General features: G+C 35.8%; 1 protein-coding gene across 1 annotated transcript in view; it reads right to left on the reverse strand.

Annotated features, from left to right (window-relative positions):
- Nucleotides 1-2,063: 2,063 nt before the first annotated feature.
- LOC145665894 (bile acid-sensitive ion channel-like) overlaps nt 2,064-22,360 on the reverse strand; it is a 75,408-nt gene continuing 55,111 nt past the window's right edge. The window contains exon 6 of the mRNA XM_081733001.1: nt 2,064-2,354. Within this exon, the coding sequence (XP_081589127.1) occupies nt 2,064-2,354 (291 nt within the window). The remainder of the gene's footprint in view (nt 2,355-22,360) is intronic.

The raw sequence follows: 22,360 nt of genomic DNA on the forward strand, positions 1-22,360 counted from the left end.
CAATTTTGTGTTGCCTAGCGGCTCCACTTTCACTATAGAGGATTGCAGGCATTATGCGGTAAATTGAGCTCTGACCTTGACCTTCACTAAGCTCAAAATATAACAAGAAGGGGTGAGAATGTTTTGCCTGCCGCTAAACAATATTGCCATCTTCACTTTATGCTAAAAATCAATTAAGTTAGATTTTTGTTACAGGGAATGGAGTTTTTGTTCTCTCGATGACAGGCAAAGTTCTAGGAGGCAATGGTACCATTCGGGAGGCAAGCGTCAGGTTGTGAACCTGAGTTTAGAAAATGCTTCTGAGGGTTAGGTCAAATTTAGTACTAAATTTTGAGAAAGATTGGGGCTCGAGCTATTTTTTTTTAATTTATCGGGCCGGGGTCGGGCCAAAAACTTTTAAAATTTATCGGGCCGGGCTTGGGCCAAGAAGTTTAAAAAACTTATCGGGCCGGGCCGGGCTCGGGCCGAAAATCTCTAAAACTTTTCGGGGCCGGACTGGGCCGGGCCTAGGTATGTTCGGGCTGGATTGGGCTCGGGCCGAAAAATTTGGCCCGTGCAGGTCTCTCCTAGATAGCCACATAATACACAAGAAAAACATTAAGTAATCAATCGAATCAGAGAAAAATGTTGCACTTATTACTATTCCTCTTCACTGTAGTTACAAGATGCAACTTCTAGATGTGCTATTTATGTTTCCCTTTAACACATTCTAAGTTGATGTAGTTGAGATATACCTAGGGAACATCCCAGGCAGAGTTGCTACTCAAATTCAAATCAGTAAATTGTTAGGTGAGGCATATATCAAAACTGCTACTCCAAAAACAGCAATAAATGAATTCGAAAAGCGTGGAGTTGTTCTATTTGATGCAGATGTGTTTGTAGAATCGAATTTTTGTCCCTGTGTTTCAAGTGATTGACCTATCCATGGAGAGCATAAGCATTCAAGTTTTCTGAATTCTTTCAACCAATCTGTAGACAGACTTACCACTGATGCATTTTATACTGTCCTATGAACAACCAAAGACTCGTCATTATTAGGTTGTTCTTCCAAAACAAGTGAACCATACTACTCATTGCAGATCCATCCACAAGTTTTAAGTCCCATTGCTCAATCAACAACGAGAAAAGAGAGATTTTGCTACCGTATTAACTAACATTTCCTATGGAAAACAAGTTGTTGACCAGAAACTCCAACAAAGCGAGGAGACACGGAGAAAGACTCAACCATAGAGACGAGCCACTTCCAGGTCAACTGAATCAACTAGGTCAAATTTATCCAAAGGAGGACAAACAGTAAAGTCTGTGAACATCATTGTAGAGCCGGCAACAAATTTTGAAGAGGAAAATGAAGATGCAATATGCCTTTACTAGAGTGACGCCTATTCCCGATCATGTCATGATGAAGGATAGATTCGTTGTTGTGTTTGTTCGAAATTGGCTCATGATGCATGTGTAGGAGTTGATGAGAATGGTTGTGAGGCGTTCATATGTGACTTTTGTATGTAACCGCACAAAATAAGCGTTTTTATTTTTGAATTATCAGTTCAATAGATTCTTTCAAAAGATTCAAAGCTAGAGTTTCATTGATAAAGCATTATGAACACTTGTAGTTATATTTAGTTTTCAGTTCTCCAGAATCACTTGGAAAGATGTGGATTGTGTTTGGCTAACTGCATTATGCTCATAGTATTCAGTAAATTTACAGTGTATTTGATATAACTGCAGAGAAATGATGGATTTTTGCTATGGGAACATTTCACTTACATATCCGGGGTAAAGTAACCAGATGTAACTAGTTACAAAAAGTAAATTTAGGAAACATCTTGTTTGACTTCCAATTTCACATAATATCTAAACAACATGAGACAAAATCCTAATCCACAAAACCAGAAATTGTACGCGATTTAGAAAAGTAATCCTTAAGGTAACCACTTTATCCCAGTTTTCCCTATATCCTTCTTTACTAACTTAGTAACCCAATTTCGTTTTGTAAAATGTACGTGTATTATTACTTAAATTATTACGTAGTAGAGATAAAGACAAATCTTGACAATTAATTTCCGTCACTTGCCTGCATTATGGTATCCAGGTAGATAGCATTGGCACTTCTTCATAGCTTCTCTATATTTACATTGCATTTCACATGCACCACTACTGTATACATTACTTACATCCAATGCAATTTCCTCTTTATAAACACATTTTCTCTGTTCAACTGAAAGTTCCTTCACTGATGGTGTGCTTACAGTTGGAAATAAAGAAAGCACGTAGGCCACAGTATTATCGTCATCATCCATTAAATACTGCACATTGTTACTAAACATCGGAAATTCATAAGGCGAAAGAACAAAAATCTGAAAATATATATTTTTTTAAAAAAAATAGTTATTTCTACATTAAGGTTTTAAAACGCATCACTCATACACTCTTCGTAAAGAATAGAATAGTACTAGAAGGAAGTAATAATGAAGCTGTGTTAACATTACATATGACGCAAACTTAATTCTAGAAACGTATAGTTTTTGTATTTCATACCCTCTCCATTAGCCTAGCCAGTATAATCGTGGGACGTAAAACTAAAAGATTTCATTTAATTTCATTTCTTGTATTTCAAAGCTTGTAGTTTCTTTCGTAATCTACGTTGCTGTCTGCAATAGGTTATAAAACGTAGATATTTCAACACAGACGAACGCAGGAGGTGGAATTTGGGGGTCCGGACATCCGAAATCCTGATTTTTGTGCAAATTTAGTCTAATTCTAGACGATTTCATTCCAGTTTCAACGCTTTTTTGAAACTCTTGATGCATTATACGAGATCCGATTGTGATTCTATTGTAATTACAATTCGTATGAAATTTGTAACTATTTCCAGCTAGATCTGACAAAAGATCCCTAAATTTGCTCATAACTTAACAATGGACAATTGTGATCGCAATGAGTGAGTTGTGACAAATCGCTCTGCTGACAAATTGCTCTTTGGATAATTCCACAATTCAAACATCTCATTGTGTTACTGACAAAGAAAGAAGAAAAATATATTTCATTTCTTATTATTACTTTTGAAGTTACAACTTTTGAGTTGAATTTCCACTCGTTTCACATACTACCGGGAATGTCCATAGCATAAGTCTCTGAGATACACAATGAGATTGAAATCCGGGCTTCTCGGTTGTTGTTTCAGCAGGAAGAATTTGAATGCTCCTCCAAACAGATGGTGGCCAACCGGGATCTGTTACGAGGGTGGTTGTTCTGCTGGTACACTCCATTTCCACTCGTATGACAGAAATAAATATATAGTTGACTCGTATGACAGAAATAAAGATATAGTTGACTCTGGTGATCTTGGTAGTTCGATACAGTACGGGTGAATAGTAGGTACAAAAGGTCCAAAACATTGCTTACAGAAAAACACTATAAATCAACATGGTCTCCGTTATCTTGTACAATTCCAACCTGACATGATTTCGTTGGGCTGACACTAAATTATAGATCACTATCGCGTGATGAGATTGAAATCGAGACTCATCGCACCAGGGTTTGCTGGTTTAAAACAGCTGTTTAAAAAAATGGTTTAAACCAAAAAACGAAAAATGTTCGTAAAAATATGTGTTCGTAAAATCTTGGTGAACACACATTTATGGGTTATCACGTTTCACTCCCGTATATTATTCGTATTATATTCAGACCTAAATTTCCCATTCATTACTCAAAAAGATTATACTACAAAAGCAACTTTTGTAATTTTTAAAATAAGTTTATGAATGCTTCTTTTGTGATTTTTTTTATAGTTTGTTATTATTGTTATGCAATTTCAATCAAAGAAAAATTCTAAATATTGTTTCGTTTAAATAATGTTTACTATTGATAAAATACATCAAAATGCTGTAGTTTTTTGGGGAGAGGAGGGTTCATACAAATCCCACGAGAGGCATTTATTGAAATCAGAAGTATCTTTGGTATTTATTTATGTATAAATGGGTCAGAACCAAAGTGGACTCAAATAATTCGTATCTTTATTCACTTTTCTTACAGATATGCAAATTAAGTCTATTTCTTCTTCTTCTCGTTGTATTTCTCTATCTTGGACTAATAAAAGTCGTAATGAACTAACTTGGACTAAATTAGTTCTTCTGAACTCTGCAGCATTTTGAAATTGTCTATATGTAATTCTGTATAATAGTTTCACTTGTGCAACTGGTTATCTCTTTGTCCTTCTGAAATGACTCTTGACAGCTACATTAACAAGTATCTAAAGATCAGCACAACGTATTTTTAGCAGGAGTCCTTCATGAGTGAGTCGGCAGACATATCGCATTTGTGGTCAATTAGTCCCGGTTTGGAGTTCAAATGGAGGACAATTTCTCTCGGATGTAAGCCCAGAAGCGGTTTGATTCCGCTTTAAGCTTATGTGACCTCTTCCAGCATAACCCGGTTGTTGCATAATAATACCAAGATGAAATAAACTTATTTCTCTCCATATGTGATATAAATACATACAGCAAATTATTTAAAAAAGAAACCTGGTTTAAACTCAAAAATACCAGGTTTAAACAAAAAAAAGGGTTTATTGTTTTTTTAAACATGGTTTTTGCCAACCCTGCATCGCACCATGCTACTCGTTTTTATGGTCCAGTCACGGCATTCTGTTGCCACTGTAAAACATTAATCGTAGTGACATATAATGACAAGTAGTAACCTCGTGGGTCATCGGCTTCTGAAGTCCATACGATGAAGCGAACGTTGTCTACTAACTATCCGGCTGAACCCCTTATTCAGTTGGGTGTCCGTCTTGGCTAAGGTTTACTGGTGTTCGGTGCAGTAAGCAAAGTTATGAAAACATTTATGCTTTGTTCTCTTACATGTGAGTTTCTTTTTACATTGTTAAATTACTGTAGATTTCCAAATTATGCAGATTCAATATTGAAACCGGAAATATATCTATAACTTACGGCAGGAATAGAGTAATAATGTGAGACATGCAACCTGTTTATCGGAAGCTGAATTCTCATCAAAAACAAATTCTCATTATCTCTTACAATTTTTAATATTTAGGAATCAATATTGAAATCGAAAGTTGTACTAGTTTTTACTTTAATAGAAGACTCAAGCTGAGATGAAATCTATACTTAAGATTTGGAATCCATACCATAAATCGTTTGGATCGTTAGAGAAAGTGTCGATATATATACGATATATGAGTAGGCCAATGGCAAAACCCATTAAATTCACTTGTTTTTTAAAAAATGAGATAGTGGTTGCTCTGGAAACCTTAGTTGGAAAGCTATTATTTTCAAATAGTATTCAGTAGAAAAAGCCATTTTAACTAGTTGAAAATTGAGATTGAAATATGTGCCAATTACCAAAACTTGTTAAATCCGTCATGGCAACAGATGCAAAACCAGTTAAATCCCTCTTCCATATTCAGTTTCATAAACTGTTAAATCCCAAACCAGCAAATAACCTAATGAGAAAAGCAGAATCAAACCCGGTTAATTCCATATTTCAAACAATTTGAGTTTTTGTACTGTATAAGATTAGTTTAGTAATCTGAATATTTATTGCAACTCTTCGTAAATCATTCGAAATTTTATTTGGCAGAATTTGAAGTGTTTGCTTTCATTGTTTTAATTTTTGGACTGAAAATTGAAAAAAAAGAAAATGAAATCTTTAGTTTTACGTCCCACGGTTATGCCGGTTAGGCTAAAGGAGACGGTGATGATGACAAATGAATGAAACGGTGGAATGAAGAAAGTGGAAGGAAACGGGAGAACCCCGAGAAAACCAACGAGCACGGTGTTTGTCCACCACAAAGTCCACATGGTGCGAGCTGGGATCGAACCAGGGACCTCAAGCACCGGAGGTGAACGCTCTACTACTGAGCCACCGCGCATCCTGGACTGAAAATGGAGACACTATACGTCTTAACCTAACTGTTCGTGAAACTTTTCTGTGCTTATTTGCTTTTCTTTAATAATTACTAGACAAATGCACGCAAAATCGAAATGAAACGGTACTCTAAGCAGCGATGATCATAATTTTGTTATCAGACAACACCAAAATTGTCTAGAAAACGTACAAGACACATGAAAAACTGGAAACGAATTGTAGCCAAAAAGACAAGGTGAGTGGACTATCTATAGTTAAAAGTCGTTTGTTTTGTATTTCAGGGTAACTCTTTACTTTGAACAGAACATTGTTGGATTAGGTTCTTCTCTAAACGGTCTCTTCAGCTTCAGCAGAACCTCTTTCTCAAAATGTCTCGTATCAATTATCGTTCAAAATTATAACATGCTTCTGGTACAATATGTTAAAAAATTTTTTCACTTATTTACCATTTCTGATTCTATTTCTGCCACTGTTTTGCTCAAACTCAACATTTGCACATTTTGTTTTGCTATATTTCAAATTCATATATTGGGATAATTGGCAAATTAATATTCACCCTATGTTAGTCCATAAAAGGTTACAAACTCTTCCAAAATATAGTCATTCAGTTTAGAAATGTATATGGATAGGTATAATTAACTCCACTTGTAGTTACGAAGGATTTGACGATTGAAAGCAGCTCAAAGCTCACGTTTTACAAAGAGGTTTTTGAGGAATAGAAAACCGAGAAAATGGTGATGCACCAGAGGACGACGACGATATGGATTTCCATTTAGTAGATGATGATGGAGAGGAGGTTACATAATTCAATTTTTTGCACATTTGGATCCATTGTTTTCAATTTAGAACAACATTAATGTAGCATTTATGTATCCATATTCATTTGTGCCAACCTTGTGCAATGTATAGTTGATAATACATTCCCCCTAATATTTTAGTAGGCGTAATACTGATTTCTGACTCTGACTCCCTTTCTTTTTGATAGGTTTTGTATCTTGAGCCTCAACAAAAATGGCCGCTCGTTCAGATGCAAAAGCTATTATTTCCATTTACATACGCAAAACCTGTTAAATCCAAACTATTTTCTTCAATAACGCAATTCACAGACTAGTGTGATTATACAGCTTTCGACAGACCAACACACACATTAATTCTTTCACACGTATATTCTTAATTCACACGTATATTCTTAATTTATTAATGTTCTCTAGTTTCTAATGTTATTTTACAATTATGACGTGTTTAAACAGTTTTCCTGTCACAAATTTTAAAATGTGAATTTAACGGGTTTTGCTATTCACCTACTCATATATATTCGTATATATCCATGGTCCTAGTAAATACATAAAGGAGTTTTGATAATCCTAACTACTCGAAAATAGTTCATATAATATTAATCTATATATTTTGCATTTCTTAATTCTTTATATACTAGGGAATTTTCTCTTATATAATTTCGCTCTAGTTGAATTTCCACGATTTTTTCTTATTAGGCCAAAAACGAGGATTAGGCCAAACGAGGATCCTTTTTTCGCCTAAAATGGCGGACACAAATCTTATCATTTATCTGTCATAAAAGTGTCAGATAATTGGTTAGGCGAAACGAGGATTAGGCCACACGTGGCGACACGAATTGAAATATTTGTTATGCCTTTACTCATAAACTTCAAGCTCTTCTCCAATGAAAATTAGGTATTTTTAGAAAAAACTAAACATTAATATGGAAAACCCTCCCAAAATAATTTTCTGAATCCGCTACTGATTATTTCTATAAAACTGTAATCAAGGTTGTATCCGGAAGATTATTGCTAAATCATTGCACAGCTACGGTATAACAAAAATGTGGAGGTACGCTCTGACAGATATACTAACAAGGGACTTCACCCAATTGTCCGGCTCCGATTTCAATGAAATTTTTATTGCTGATAGAGGACATGTATTCATTACTTATGATGACAGAAATTTTTGCCATCGTGCATGTTTTCTATTTTTTAATAATTTTTAAATGTTGTGATATGGTTAATAGAGATTACTGCAGAGCTCCCTTACTACCCTTTGTAAATGGAGTATTAATGAAAGAACAACCATGTAGATACGTATAGGGCCTAGGGGGAAGTCGTATGGTACGTATGGCCTTGACGGCAGCCATCTTGAAATCCACCATTTTGAATTAAGGTCAAGTTTTTTAAATGGGAATAGGGTAATGTGATACATAATTTTGGGCTAGAATTTAATCAGGAAGACAATGGTGAAGTTAGTTTTAAGATGCGCTCATTTCGTAAAAAGTTACAGGCATATTAATTGTTTATACTTACTGTGTGCGTAAGTCTCTTACCTCCGCTTCTAACCCGCGTATTAATGATAATAAGTGGATAAAGGTTTCTGTAATACATATTATGCCTAGAGGGAAGTGATACGATAAGGGTATCATTGACGGCAGCCATCTTGAAATCCGCCATTTTGAATTAAAGTGAAGTTTCGAAAACTGAAAACCATAGCATGTGGCACCAAATTTTAATAGTAAATTTTCCCCAAAAGCCAATGATATGCTTAGCTTTGTTCTATAGTTAACCAGTATCGTATCACTTCCCTCTAGGCATAATATGTATTACAGAAACCTTTATCCACTTATTATCATTAATACGCGGGTTAGAAGCGGAGGTAAGAGACTTACGCACACAGTAAGTATAAACAATTGATATGCCTGTAACTTTTTACGAAATGAGCGCATCTTAAAACTAACTTCACCATTGTCTTCCTGATTAAATTCTAGCCCGAAATTATGTATCATATTACCCTATTTCCATTTAAAAAACTTGACCTTAATTCAAAATGGCGGATTTCAAGATGGCTGCCGTCAATGATACCCTTATCGTATCACTTCCCTTTAGGCATAATATGTATTACAGAAAACTTTATCCACTTATTATCATTAATACGCGGGTTAGAAGCGGAGGTAAGAGACTTACGCACACAGTAAGTATAAACAATTAATATGCCTGTAACTTTTTACGAAATGAGCGCATCTTAAAACTAACTTCACCATTGTCTTCCTGATTAAATTCTAGCCCGAAATTATGTATCATATTACCCTATTCCCATTTAAAAAACTTGACCTTAATTCAAAATGGTGGATTTCAAGATGGCTGCCGTCAAGGCCATACGTACCATACGACTTCCCCCTAGGCCCTATACGTATCTACATGGTTGTTCTTTCATTAATACTCCATTTACAAAGGGTAGTAAGGGAGCTCTGCAGTAATCTCTATTAACCATATCACAACCTTTAAAAATTATTAAAAAATAGAAAACATGCACGATGGCAAAAATTTCTGTCATCACAAGTAATGAATACATGTCCTCTATCAGCAATAAAAATTTCATTGAAATCGGAGCCGGACAACTGGGTGATGTCTTTTGTAAGAAACGTACGCTCTGACGGATATATTGAAAAACATAAGTTTAACTTATGTGCTGGAAGCTAGAGTAGACCTGCTAATCCCTAGGAAATGAAACACGGATGACTGAAAAAGAAATGATGTAGAGAAGAAAAAAATGTAGACAACTCAGAAGTTAAAATAAAGTTAAATATCCTCGGCAATTGCCCTCAAATACTACGTACTGTATGTTTACTTTAATTCATAAAACATGTGCTCCATACATCATGATGGTGAATTCCAGAGTGAAATATGGTATTTAGGTCATGAAATTTTATTTAACTTTAGTGTATACTATAAGAAAGCTATTCAAATAGAAAAATCATGAAAATGAAAAAAGCCAAAATTTCCAAAATTCACGTTTTTTCCCAAAAAAGCCGGCTTTTTATGTGCAAAAAAAAAAAAAAAAAAACAATCGATTCAAAAAAGCCGGCTTTTTTGCATCTCTATATTTTAGTTGCTTTTGCAGACATAACTCCGTTCTATCACGGTGCTAATTTTGAAGTATTTAGATGAATTGCACACAAAATTTCCCTATTCTAATTCGTTGGTGGCGGAAGAGCATTAAATTGTTCCGCTAATTTGTAGGCACATTTTGACCCACTTTCGATGACGCATAAAACGCAAGAATAGGCACACAAAACGGCACAAAGCGATGCAAATTAAGCATCTCGAAATTCCTTGTGGCGGAAGAGTTGGTTATTTTCGTCCCACTTTGGAGACTCATTTTAACCCACTTCCCATGATGCACAAAAGATGGAAATAGGCGCACAAAACGATGCAAAATAAACAACCTCGAAATTCGTTGGTGGTGGAACAAGTTAATGACGCCGTGAGCACCAATATAAGTATATATTGTAGTTCACCATCAAGGTTGAGAACTGCATGGTCCAATTTTTTTTAACCAAATCAGAAGCCCAACCGGGATAGTGATGTCAACCGGCTCAACTCTGATCAACTGAGCGAACAGCTTGAGCTGGCTTGGTTAGGATGAAACATCGACTGGTTTCAATTGAGCCGATGGCTTGAGCCGGCATGGTAGGGACAAGTCATCGACTCGGCTCAATTGGAGCCGATGGCTCGAGCCAGCTCCGTTGAAACGAGTCCATCGGCTTGGTTCGAGTCAGCTCAACTGAGCCGATGGCTCAAACAGGCTCGGTTGGGGTGAGCAATCAGCTCGGTTCGGTTCGGCTCGGATGAGCCATCTGCTCGAGCTGGCTCGGTTGGGTGAACTATTGTCTCGGCTCGATAGTGAATGAGCTGTAAGCTGAGTCGCTTGAGTAGTTGACAGTCCTAATCGTGGGTCGAGCAGTTTTGAACAAGTTTGGCCGGAGTCATATAACTTTTAACAATTCTTGGCTCAAGCCCGAATACTTGCTCCTCCTGAACTCAAACCCAGAACCTCGTGACCAATTTCCTTGCCTATTGAAGATTTTTCTACGACCGAGATCAACAGTCAACTAATTTTTAGTATTCAGATACAAACCACCTATATTTCATGTTTATACATGGTATAATAATAATAATTAGCTATAGTAGTATCATTGATAATTATATTGTCTATGTAAGATACTTGAAGAGAGTAGTACTTGGAACCACACAAAGGATTTAGCTCGAATTGGCTCGTTTTGGTTCAACTCGACTCGAAACGCGATCGAATTCGAGTCGAGTTGGGTAAATTTTTCGAGCCGAGTTCTCGAGTCGAGCTCAAAGATGTTTGCTTCGAGTCGAGTCGAGTTTTAAAGAAACTCGCTCGAACTCGCTCATGCCCATCCCTATACGGGAAGTAGTTGGCCGGAATGGACACCTTCTGGTACCGACCGCTTTCGTTCGTCAAGTTGACATATATATATATATATATATATATATATATATATATATATATATATATATATATATATATATGCACGACGTGTCATATATATAGGGCGAACTTGAAAGATGTGCATGAACTCTGGGAGGTGATTTGTGACATCAAAAGAAGACATTGGTCCTGTTGCATGTTGTCGAATTCCACGTCGTGTAAGAGTGACACGACTGGCAACTTGGAATCGACACTCGAATAATAATAATTGGAACGGAATAGAAAGATGTACACAGCGTACATGACGTAGAATTGGACAACATGCAAGAGGTCTTTATGTCTTATTTTGATGTTACGAATCACCTCTCGAAGTATGTGCACATCTTTCTGTTCCATATAAAGGCTTATGTACTCAAGCTACAGTCGAACACAGTACAAAGAAGTGCTTAGACAAAGCCAGGTATTCTCAAAATTTCTACGTGGAAACCGCGCGATATGTTCTCAATTGTTTTACATAATGTTCCTTAAGAAATATGTCAACAGCGAGAAACAACACCGTGTTACTATGTCACTTCTACATTGCACTAGAGCTCAGCACTGAGCACCGGGAACCGTGTTTCAAAAATGGCGGAAAACTAGTTGAAACACGATTAAGAGGCAAACATACTGTAAGGATATAGGTAAGATTTTTCTATTATTCTTGAATAAGTTGTTGGTGAAGGTTGTGTTTCGATCCCGGAACTTCACAATAAATGTTTGGAAGACCACAAAAAAGTTTATGAAGATTTTCTAAATGAAGTGTTCTGTAGTTTATTATTCTTATTTTAAAAGTAGAATCTTCGGTAATCGTAAGCATGCACACCACAAGCTTTTCTAACACAGAAAAATGGTTCCATCAACACTGCAAACGGAGTTATTTCAACACTGAAATAGGTGTCGTAGTAACACAGAACTGAAATCGAACTAACAACATAAATGGTGTTAATGTTGTGATTTGACCTTGAATTTTAACACAGAGAGTGTTAAATTAACACCAAAACGGTGTTACTTATAAGACTTTGACCTTGACTTATGACACAGATTCTGTGTTGAAATAAGAAAATGATGTTGAAATAACACAGTGACTGTGTTATATTAATACTTGACATGGTGTAATATTAACAAAAAATAATTAACACACTATACACTGTGTCACTTTCATCGAGTTGGTGCAACACAGCCACAAGTAACACAACACTTTTCCCCACACTACCGACCCTGACATGGTGTCGAATCTACAAAGCAAATACTAACACAGATCAGAATTTAACACCGCTCAACACCGGTTGTGTTAAAAACGTAACACACCACCTGTGTTAAACGCTAACACCACAGGGTCTGTATTGAATTAACACCGCATAGTGGTCGTCACGCTGGAACCACTGCCCTGTCTTAAATTTGAGTTGAATTAACACAGCCATTTTTTTACTGTGTATATTGCATGTGTGCAAACGCTTCAAACTCCCCATCATTGACACCCCTGGATGGAACCTGTATTAGGTAGCATGTGCCGGAACTGGCTGACCGGAAGTGACCAATTTCAATACTGATTGTTTTCTTTCGTCAAGGGAAGGTGATTGATATAGATGTTGCATGTGTGCAATCATTTGAAATACCTCACCCCCGGAAAATATATTAGGTTCTATGTATCGGAAGTACAGTAGTTGGCCGGAAGTGAGTAATACAGGCACTGACTGCTTGTGTTCGTCAACACGAGTTGATATATACGTTCCATATGTGCAAATGCTAGAAATACCAAAATCCTGGAAACAGTATTAGGTGCTTGTACCGGAAGTGGCCGACCAGAAGTAAACCATATCGATAACGATCGCTTTCTTTCGTCAAGGTGAATTGATTAATAATTATGTTGCATGTATGTATTCGTTGAAAATACCTCACCTCCGGAAAATGTGTTAGGTAATGTGTACCAGAAGTAGTTACCCGGAAGTGAGCAGCTCAGGTACCGACCGCTTTTCTTCGTCAGCCAGGATTAATTGATATAAACCTATACGTTGCGCGTGTGCGAAAGCTAGAAACACTCCACCCTCTGCAGACCGCATTAGGTACACGGTCAATCCAAGTTGATTGATATATATGTTGCATGTGAGTAATGATTGGAAATACTTCATTTCCGGAAACTGTATTATTCCCAATTACCCCCTAATTTTGAGACTTTTCTAATTATAGGATCTGTTTTCCTAATCGCTGATTTTGTCAGCAGTCGCTGTTTTTCTCGGCCGTTGTTTTAGGAGTCATTATTTTGTCCGTAAATTGAATGCATGACAGACTTATAGAGTTCTTTCGAGGGGGATAGAACCATAAACATAATATATTTAAAAAATACTGAGTTTCACGGCTTTCTTCCCAAGAGGCCGAAGGGAAGGTTGCTATCCAGCATTTCTTATAGGCATTTTATTTGAAATATGTAAAACAGTAACAAGTGAACAACACAATATACACACATCTTCTTATCTTTACTTTTAAACGCTGACTTCAATTGTAATTAACAATTACAATTAACAATTACAAGTTTTAATTGTCAATTGCAATTAACAATTAAATGTTTCAATTGCACCCTTTGCGATTGACAATTGACAATTACAAGTTTCAATTGCCTGTGACCAATTAAGAATTGACGAAAATTTAATTGCAAATTACAATTGAAATTAATTGCAAAGGACAAATTGAAATCAATTGCAATTGATTTCCAGAGCAATTACTTTCAATTGATTGATCAATTGCACTTGCACTGTTAAAATACTTCCTTAAATTTGAGAAACCATTTCTTATCTGTGCACCGAGAATATCTTTCCTTAGAAACAAGAGTTTGAAACTCTCATTACCGAGAAATAAACAAAGTAGATGAGGTTGCATAAAGCGAAAGGAGAAAATATACTGTTACTTTCTTTATGAATGAGAATTGCCAAATTTCATTTCTAAGAAAATATTGTCTCGGTGCACAGATAAGAAACGGTTTCTCAGATTTAAGAAATTATTTTTAACAGTGTGATTTCAATTGATTTTGCCCAACACTGATATACCCTAAAAATCCTTGGAAATACGTATTATATCAATCAATAAAAAAAGATATCGTTGGTAGAGCCAAAGATAATCGTTTTTGTCCAAAGTTTGCATGATATTTATGATTATAGGGCATATTAAGTAACTTCACTGATTTATGGAAACAATATTGATCTATCTTATTGTTTGTCTAGTATTAATGCAAAACACAACTCTTTGTTCAATAAGAACTTACGTTAACTACTTTTTCCCATTAAAATGTTACGTTTGCTAAATACTTATTAATAATTTTGAAATGCTTCATACGCACAGTAAATGCTCTAATAACATTTTGCTATTATTTCGAACCAAGTTCCGAGAAATATACAAATTAATTACTACAGAAGAGTCTTCTATTCTCTTTGTTAAATAACATTTATAAACGACTATCTAACACATTTCTGTGTTTCTTCTATTTTATTTCCGTGTACTCTACATAGTATTTTCGTTTCTACTTTAGCGACCCTCTTCAATAACTAACTACAATAATACTACGTCAAGAACTTAAAAATGAAATGAAATGAAATCTCTGAGTTGAACTTCCACGATTATGCTCTTTAGGCTAAAGGAACGATGATTAAAATAAGCGAATGATGATCGGAGAATTGGTGAAATGACAAAGTGGGAGGACACGGAAGTACCCAGAGAAAACATACGGGCACGATGTTGTTAACCACAAAGGGTCTTTCGTAGTAAGATAGTGACATCGGCCCATGATTCAAATTGAGTCTCTATTGACCTAAACGGTTTCCCTTGATCTAAAACTACCTAAAAATGACCCCTACTCCCACCTCTTACCGAATCATCGTACCGTGCATGTTCAAAATTGAATATTTTTTTTAATTTGGTGGGGGTGGTCGAAATATTTTGAAAGTTTCACAGATTATAAATACTATCTAGATGTAGATGTGAATTTTTTTTTCAAACCGTCGATGCGTGTTTTTTTATTTTTTGCATGTTGAAAATTTCAAAAAATTGTAGAAAAAAATTTGGGGGAGACACGTCCCTGACCTTTTGGTTTAAAAATTTGTTATACCCTTAGATGCAACATATATCTTTTTCGGGACCTGAAAGTGATGGTAACATTGCCAAAAAGAAATAAAACTGAAAACAAAGTGTTTCTCCCACAATTTTATGGCCTCAAGGTGAGGTTCCTTTCAAACAATCCTTTGACAAAGTTAGCAATTTTTTTCCTCTTTCTACTCATTCGCTCCTGTCGCATTTCGGCTGCTTCGATTGTTACCATTTCGGAATATAAACACCAAATATATCTCCATAACAGTGCTTCCACTTCAACCGATTCTTGCACAAAGAAGTTACACACAGCGCGCGGTAGACACAGACCTCAACCGGTAGAGAGCGCCACTGTGTGCGGCCAGTGAAGCAAGTACTGATAGATAAGAGGAGCCGACGCGAGGTAGGTCTAACTTTGCTGTGCAGGAGTCGGTTGAAGTGAAATCACTGTTACGAAGATATATTTGATGTTTCTATTCCGAAATGGACACAATCGAAGTAGCCGAAGAACGACAGAAGCAGAAGGGACGCTTTGAAAGGAAAACTGTGGACTTTGGCAAAGGATTGTTTGAAGGGACCCTCAGCTTCACGGCCCTAAAGTGGTGGAAAAACTATGCGAAGAACACTTTTTCAGTTTTATTTCTTTTTGACAATGTTGCCATTACTTTCAGGTCCGAAAAAAAATGTTGTACCTAAGGTAAGATATATGTTAACCAAACATTCAGGAACGTGAGCCCCAAAATTGTTACTACAATTTTTTGAAATTTCCAACACGCAAACAAATGAAGAAAATACGCACTGATGGTTTAAAAAAATCATATTTACATCTAGATAGTATCTACAATCTGTGAAACGTTCAAAATTTTTCGACCACCCCCAACAAAATTTTTTAAAAAAATATACAATTTTGAGCATGTATGATACGACAATTCTGTAAGGGTAGGTGATAGGGGGTCAAAATTCTTTTGGAGATAGTTTTAGGTCAAGGGTAACCTTTTGGGTCAATAGCAACCTAATTTGGATCAAGGGCCGATTTCACTATCTTACTGGGAGATACCTTTTACTTGGCCAAAGATCGAAAGACGGACCCCACGTACTAGAGGTAATCGCTTTACCACAGAATGAATAACTTAGAGTAGAATCTGAAACAGCGAGGTTTTACTGATAATCTAGTCTTCAGCCTCCAGCATCAAATGTACGAACCGTATAGAGCGCGTTTTACTGAACAATGGGATCAAGTCCACTTTTTTTGGGGGGGGGAGGGGGTGGTTGGACATGTTTGAACTTTTAAGATCTCAATTTCAAGTTCTTTCAGAGATTAAAGGATCCATATACATATATAATACAAACCTCTTATAATGTAAAAAGTAGTGTTATCTTTTCCATATATCTAAACTGAAAGTACAGACTGTATGTATCCTTTTCTCACAACTCTTGTTATTCGACCTTACTCTCTTGTGTCTTGATCGCCCCATATCTACTACTTAACATTTCTTAATTTACATATATATTGATATTATGTTCATAATGACATTAAGTAACTTTTTTTCGACAAAGAACTATTCATCAAACACTATTCCAAACGTTTTCCATCAATTTTCTACAAGATATACAGTAGATATATCACTCACTATAACAGATTTTGACCTTTGACCCTTAGGCCCGGCAGAAACTAGTATGTTGCTATGCTGTAATAAGGTTGTATGCCTATGTTTATGCTCTTGGACGGCTACTGGCAGTATAAACAAGATGAAACATGTTGTTTTCCTCTTCTTCGTCTTCTCGTCGTGTATTGGGTAGTTATTTTGAACCCCCGCCTCTCGTCCCCCGTTGAAGAGCGTAAGTGTCCATGGGAGCAGACTGAATGAAATTTGTACTTTGATCAATTTGGTCTTACGAGGAAACCTATTCAAGTGTGATATGAAATTGTGGACGAGTTTATGCGCAAACGAAGTGTTTTTGTCTACAATTAACCTCATTAGAGGGAAAAATCCTCGATCACAACCGTTCCGGAGATATAGAGGAATAAGGGGAAGGCTGGTGCTCCAATATTTTGCAAATTTTTGAATATGTAGCGTTAGTACAAATAAAAGAGTCTTTTAAAAATGAATAATTCCTTCATCCAGGAAACTGTAGTAATACGTCGCCTTAGACATGAGGGTTACAGAACCGAAGAGTCTATAAAAACTTTTAGGGGAAGGATGTTTTGGACTGGAAAAGCGAAAATACCGAAGTTCCATTTTTGCCTGAAATAGATGTGTCAGCTATCTATATTCAGGTTTCTTCGTACTCTGAACCGAATAATAGTATCATCAGTCAAATAGGATGAAAAAATGTAAAAAGCGGTGGCAGTCCGAACATTCCAAACATTAATAATTTCTAAATTATTAACCGATCGGAGCTGTATGGGAGACCGGAGTATTCAGAAATACTTAAGCTTTGATGATAAATAACTTTTTTGTTTTTAGAGATAAAATTAAGATTTCTTGTGTATAGAAAGCATGGAGTTTTTCCTGTTTACTAAAGTGCAGAGGAATGTCAAAAGTAACATTTTTCAACAAATCAGTGAGATGTTTTAAAAATATATTTATTTTCGGGGTAATCCCAAACATACTGTTTGTTTTAAACTTTGCTTTACGAAAAAAACGAAATGCATTAAAATACATTAAAATTATACCGTAATTCAATATTTAAATCTTTAATAAGAATTATACTTACAAACAACTCAAGTTAATGAGAAACATGACCAGATCGCATCATCTTTGAAACTAGTACAAATGAAAACTAATAGGTAATAGGCTAAACAAAATGTACTCTTATGAAAAAAAATCAGAAATAACGGTGCATTAAGTAAAATATTCGTTAAAATAAAAAAAAATGGAATTGTACAAATCACAGATATACGCATAATGCTTTGCTTCCAAGGACAGTGTTCTTTATTAGTTAAATGTTCAAATGCGGTTAATAGACTGAAGTTTAGCCGCTGAACAAAACTTGTTAACTGCTAATGGACGCTAGTATGCCAAATAAATTTGAAAAACGCTCTGTGAATCACACACAAAAAATGCTTCCTATGATGAAGAATCAGATATCTAAAATAGGGTTACTAACTATAGAATAATGAAATAGGTTACGAATGACCTAAAATAATAAATATTAAAAATTATTGTAATTAATAAATCTAATAACGTTTATTACCAAGACATGATCTATTTCCAATTTCATTAACTTATTACTTATTTTCAATTTTAAAAAAATAAAATTTTTTGATAATTTATTTCACACCATGTTGTACTCTCGAACACTTCGGGGTAATGAGAAATATTCTGTCCATCATTTCCCCATGAGGCGCCATTTTATTTTTATAATTGAAACTTATTATTGAATGCATAGAGGGTAATAAGATTACAAAGAACCAATGTTCAAATATAGGGGAATATATAGCTATATCTGCAACAATATAGATAAGAGCCAACTTCCCTTGCTCAGATTGTTGAATCAATATTATAAGCAAAACGTCAAAACCAACAAAACGTCTTCTTCCTGGCAATCCACTCAACCGACACTGTCACCAAATTTATGCTACACTTTTCTAAGTCTCTCCGCTAGCGTGCAGCTAAATCGTATGTTTTCTAACAAGCTTCCTTGGGCGTGAACTTGGATATTCGGCATTACTCTAGTGTTCACGAATACCCCGATTTCCCGTATGTGATATACAGCATATAAGGCGTACCGGTTTCCGTTTTTTTAAGTTGAAGATATTTTTTTTTTGTTTATTGATCCATACATTGCGTTTTAATATTTGTCACACAACTACACACTGTCGTACTTACGTTTGCAATAATATGTGTTTATGATTCATATCATTTAATTTGTTTTTCTATAGTACTTTTGCACAAAATATAACGTATTTTTTGTTCACACAACAACGTCTCTGTTCCTTTGGCAATGTAATCAATACATTTTTATATCACCGTTTCTCATTTTCTACGAACAAACGACATGATATATTGACATGTAATATCATACAATTTTATTATTCGTGTCAATGGCGTTTGTTATTACTTAAGCTCCTTCTTTTTCCGGCCCCGGATAAAACCTACGCCACTCACCTCAATATTCAACACCACTTTTATTCCACCCTGGTGCAGCTTCCTTAACGATTCAATGAAATTTTCAAACATATTCGCTTGCAACATAGCCGAAAAATCGCAAAATATACGAGTACCAACCTTCCCCTTATTTCTCTATATCTTCGGAACGGTCGAGATGGTGGGGTTTTCCTTCCAATGGGTTTAATTGTACACAAAATCACTTCGTTTGCGCATGAACTCGTCCACAATTTCATGTCACACTTGAATCGGTTTCCTCGTTAGTTGCTAAGGTGAATATCGTATTTCATGACTTTTCTTTTTTTGAAAATGTAGGATGAGAATTCGTATATGCAAGTGCCCCCATAGACATTGAATGGCCTTCGTTTCCACGAACAACTGCAGCAACAGCAGGAGCATAGAAATTTAACCTTGGTCCTATTCCCCCAGAGACGCCTGTATAAACAAGATGAAACATGACTTTTACCAGATTTTGAGTGAATTGTTCGTTATTTTTGATTTCATCTAACGTTGACTATGAACTGAAGTAGAGATATTGAATGATGGAAGCTTCTCATAGCGTTTCGTAATGTTTTGACAACGTAGAATGAAAAGTCGTATATTACAGCTCCCAGTGGCCTTGCGGTAACGTGAAAGTTGTTATTTGAAGAACTACATTATCGAAAACTATAATATATGATGATCATGCCTGTATTGAAGCCGTGATGAGATATTTTTTCGAAACACGTCCCAATAGGAAACGTTGATGTTGCTATGACTAGTATTCAAAGTCACTTTTGCAGATAGCCCAAGGATCAAATTGGAAGGTAGTATGGCCTTGAGGTCACACGAAAAATTGATTGTGGGTAATGCGGACCTGAATATTTGAAGACGTGTTTGAAAGTTGAAGGGTGCTTTGACCAATGTTTCATAGCCCCCCTTTTTTGCTTGAATGACATGGGAAAATTACTCAGTTCATAAATTCCATAGAATAAAACCCCTGATTCATGTTATGCCATGTTTATGTCGAAGGTAATCACATGTGTGTGTGTGTGATGAAAACTTGTATAGGACTGGAAAAGATTAATTGTAATTGAGAAGTAGATGTATTCAGTGATTCGTCTTCCGGTGATTTCAATATCTGCGTTCAATTGCTGTTTTTATTAAAATAGGTAAGTAAATGAAAGAACTTTGAAATATTAATAGTAAATAAATAATAATATTAAGTTTCGCGTTCTATGAATATGCATTAATATTAATTAAGTTCCACGTTCAATGAAACATTAAAACTGTGTTATATCTTTGCTTAACTACAAGGAATAAAGTGTATTACTTATAGTCATTTCGCACTTGGTAATGACAATGAAATCTAACGTTAAAAAAAGACAGTTATGTGCGTGTTGATGTTTCGTATTTCATCTTCGATCTCAGCCGTCGTGCGAGTAAACGTCTAGAGAGTTGAGTGAAAGCAGATGCTGAACACGAAATTAAAAGAAACATCACTTGTGGTATGTTAAAATATAATAATATGAATGACGATATGTTTGTTTTAGTTATGATAATATCAAATGATAGCTCTAAAATAAAGGTGTCTATCTGTCTATCTGCCTGTGGTCGGGGGCCAGACGAGTGAATCTAAAGTTATTAAAATTCGATCATGGTCCCAGATTAAGACGAAGCGGTTTTCGTTTTGGGTAAACTCGAGTTCATGTTACTTTCAAAGGTATCCCCACATGAGTTAAGGAACATCCCCCATAATAGAGGGTGGGTTATCGAAACATGTAAAAATAATTCAAAACGGCCGATATTAGTGTTAAATCCATAGTTTTCGGGTCGTTGAGCTCAAATGTAAATTCAAATTCACGTTATATGAATAAAAATAAACAGTATGTTTATCTATCCGTCTGAGCGTGTGACGCCTGTGGTGGGCCAGGAGAATGGACCGGTAGTTATCAATGTATATATTATATATGAACAAAAATTGAGATTATACTCATTAAAACACGTTTGTCTGTTGCCTTCATTACAGTTGGTCACGGGGCCCGGGTGATCCCCCCAGGGGTTGTAGGTATCAAGACGTAAAAAAATGACTGATATTAGTGTGAAATACATAGTTTTCGTGGTCGCTGAGATCAATGGTGAAACCCAAGTTAACGTTTACTTTCAAATTTATCCCTCACAGGAGTTAAGGAACAACCCCTAATAGTGGGGCTATCAAGGCGTAAAATAATTCAAAAATGGCTGATATTAGTGTCAAGTCCATAGTTTACTTGGTCGTTAATGATGAAACTTTAATCGCATTCAGTACATATGGTTGTGGACCAAGGTGATCACTAAGGGTGGGAATACCAAGACATGTAAAAATGGCCGATATTAGTGTCAAACACATAGTGTCGTGGTCCCTAAGATTAATGGTAAAACTCAAGTTGACGTTTACTTTCAAATTTATTCCACACAGGAGTTAAGGAACAACCCTTGACAGTAGGATTATCGATACATGTAAAATAATTCAAAACTGATTGATATTAGTGTCAAATCCATAGTTTTCGTGATCGTTGAGATTAATGGTGAAACTTTAATGGCATTCAATACATTTTGTTGTGGATCAGGGTGATCACTATGGGGTGGGAATACCAAGACATGTAACATAATCCATAATGACCGATATTAATATCAAATTCATAGTTTTCGAGGTCGTTAGAGCAATCACCTCTAGTGCGAGGCATCCCTGCTTCGATCCCATGTTATAGACAGAGGAGGTTATACAGATATGAAAAATGAATTATGTTAGTGACGAATACATAGTTTTCGTGGTTACTGAGATGCGTTATGATACTCCTGCATTCATTGAGTTTCAAACACAGCCACACTTGATGGTTATCATTAGACTACTGCTTTAAAAATCGTTTAACGATTATGCCTCGAAACTAAAGAAGACTTTTATAATATTGATGAACTAGATGGTTAAAAGTCCCAGGCATATAGGGTTTGCTCAAATCCGTTTCATGAATATTGGGATATAACCAGGA

This window comes from Thermobia domestica, chromosome 12, assembly GCF_964235325.1.
Source record: "Thermobia domestica chromosome 12, izTheDome1.hap1.1, whole genome shotgun sequence".
Classification (NCBI taxonomy): Eukaryota; Metazoa; Arthropoda; class Insecta; order Zygentoma; family Lepismatidae; genus Thermobia; species Thermobia domestica.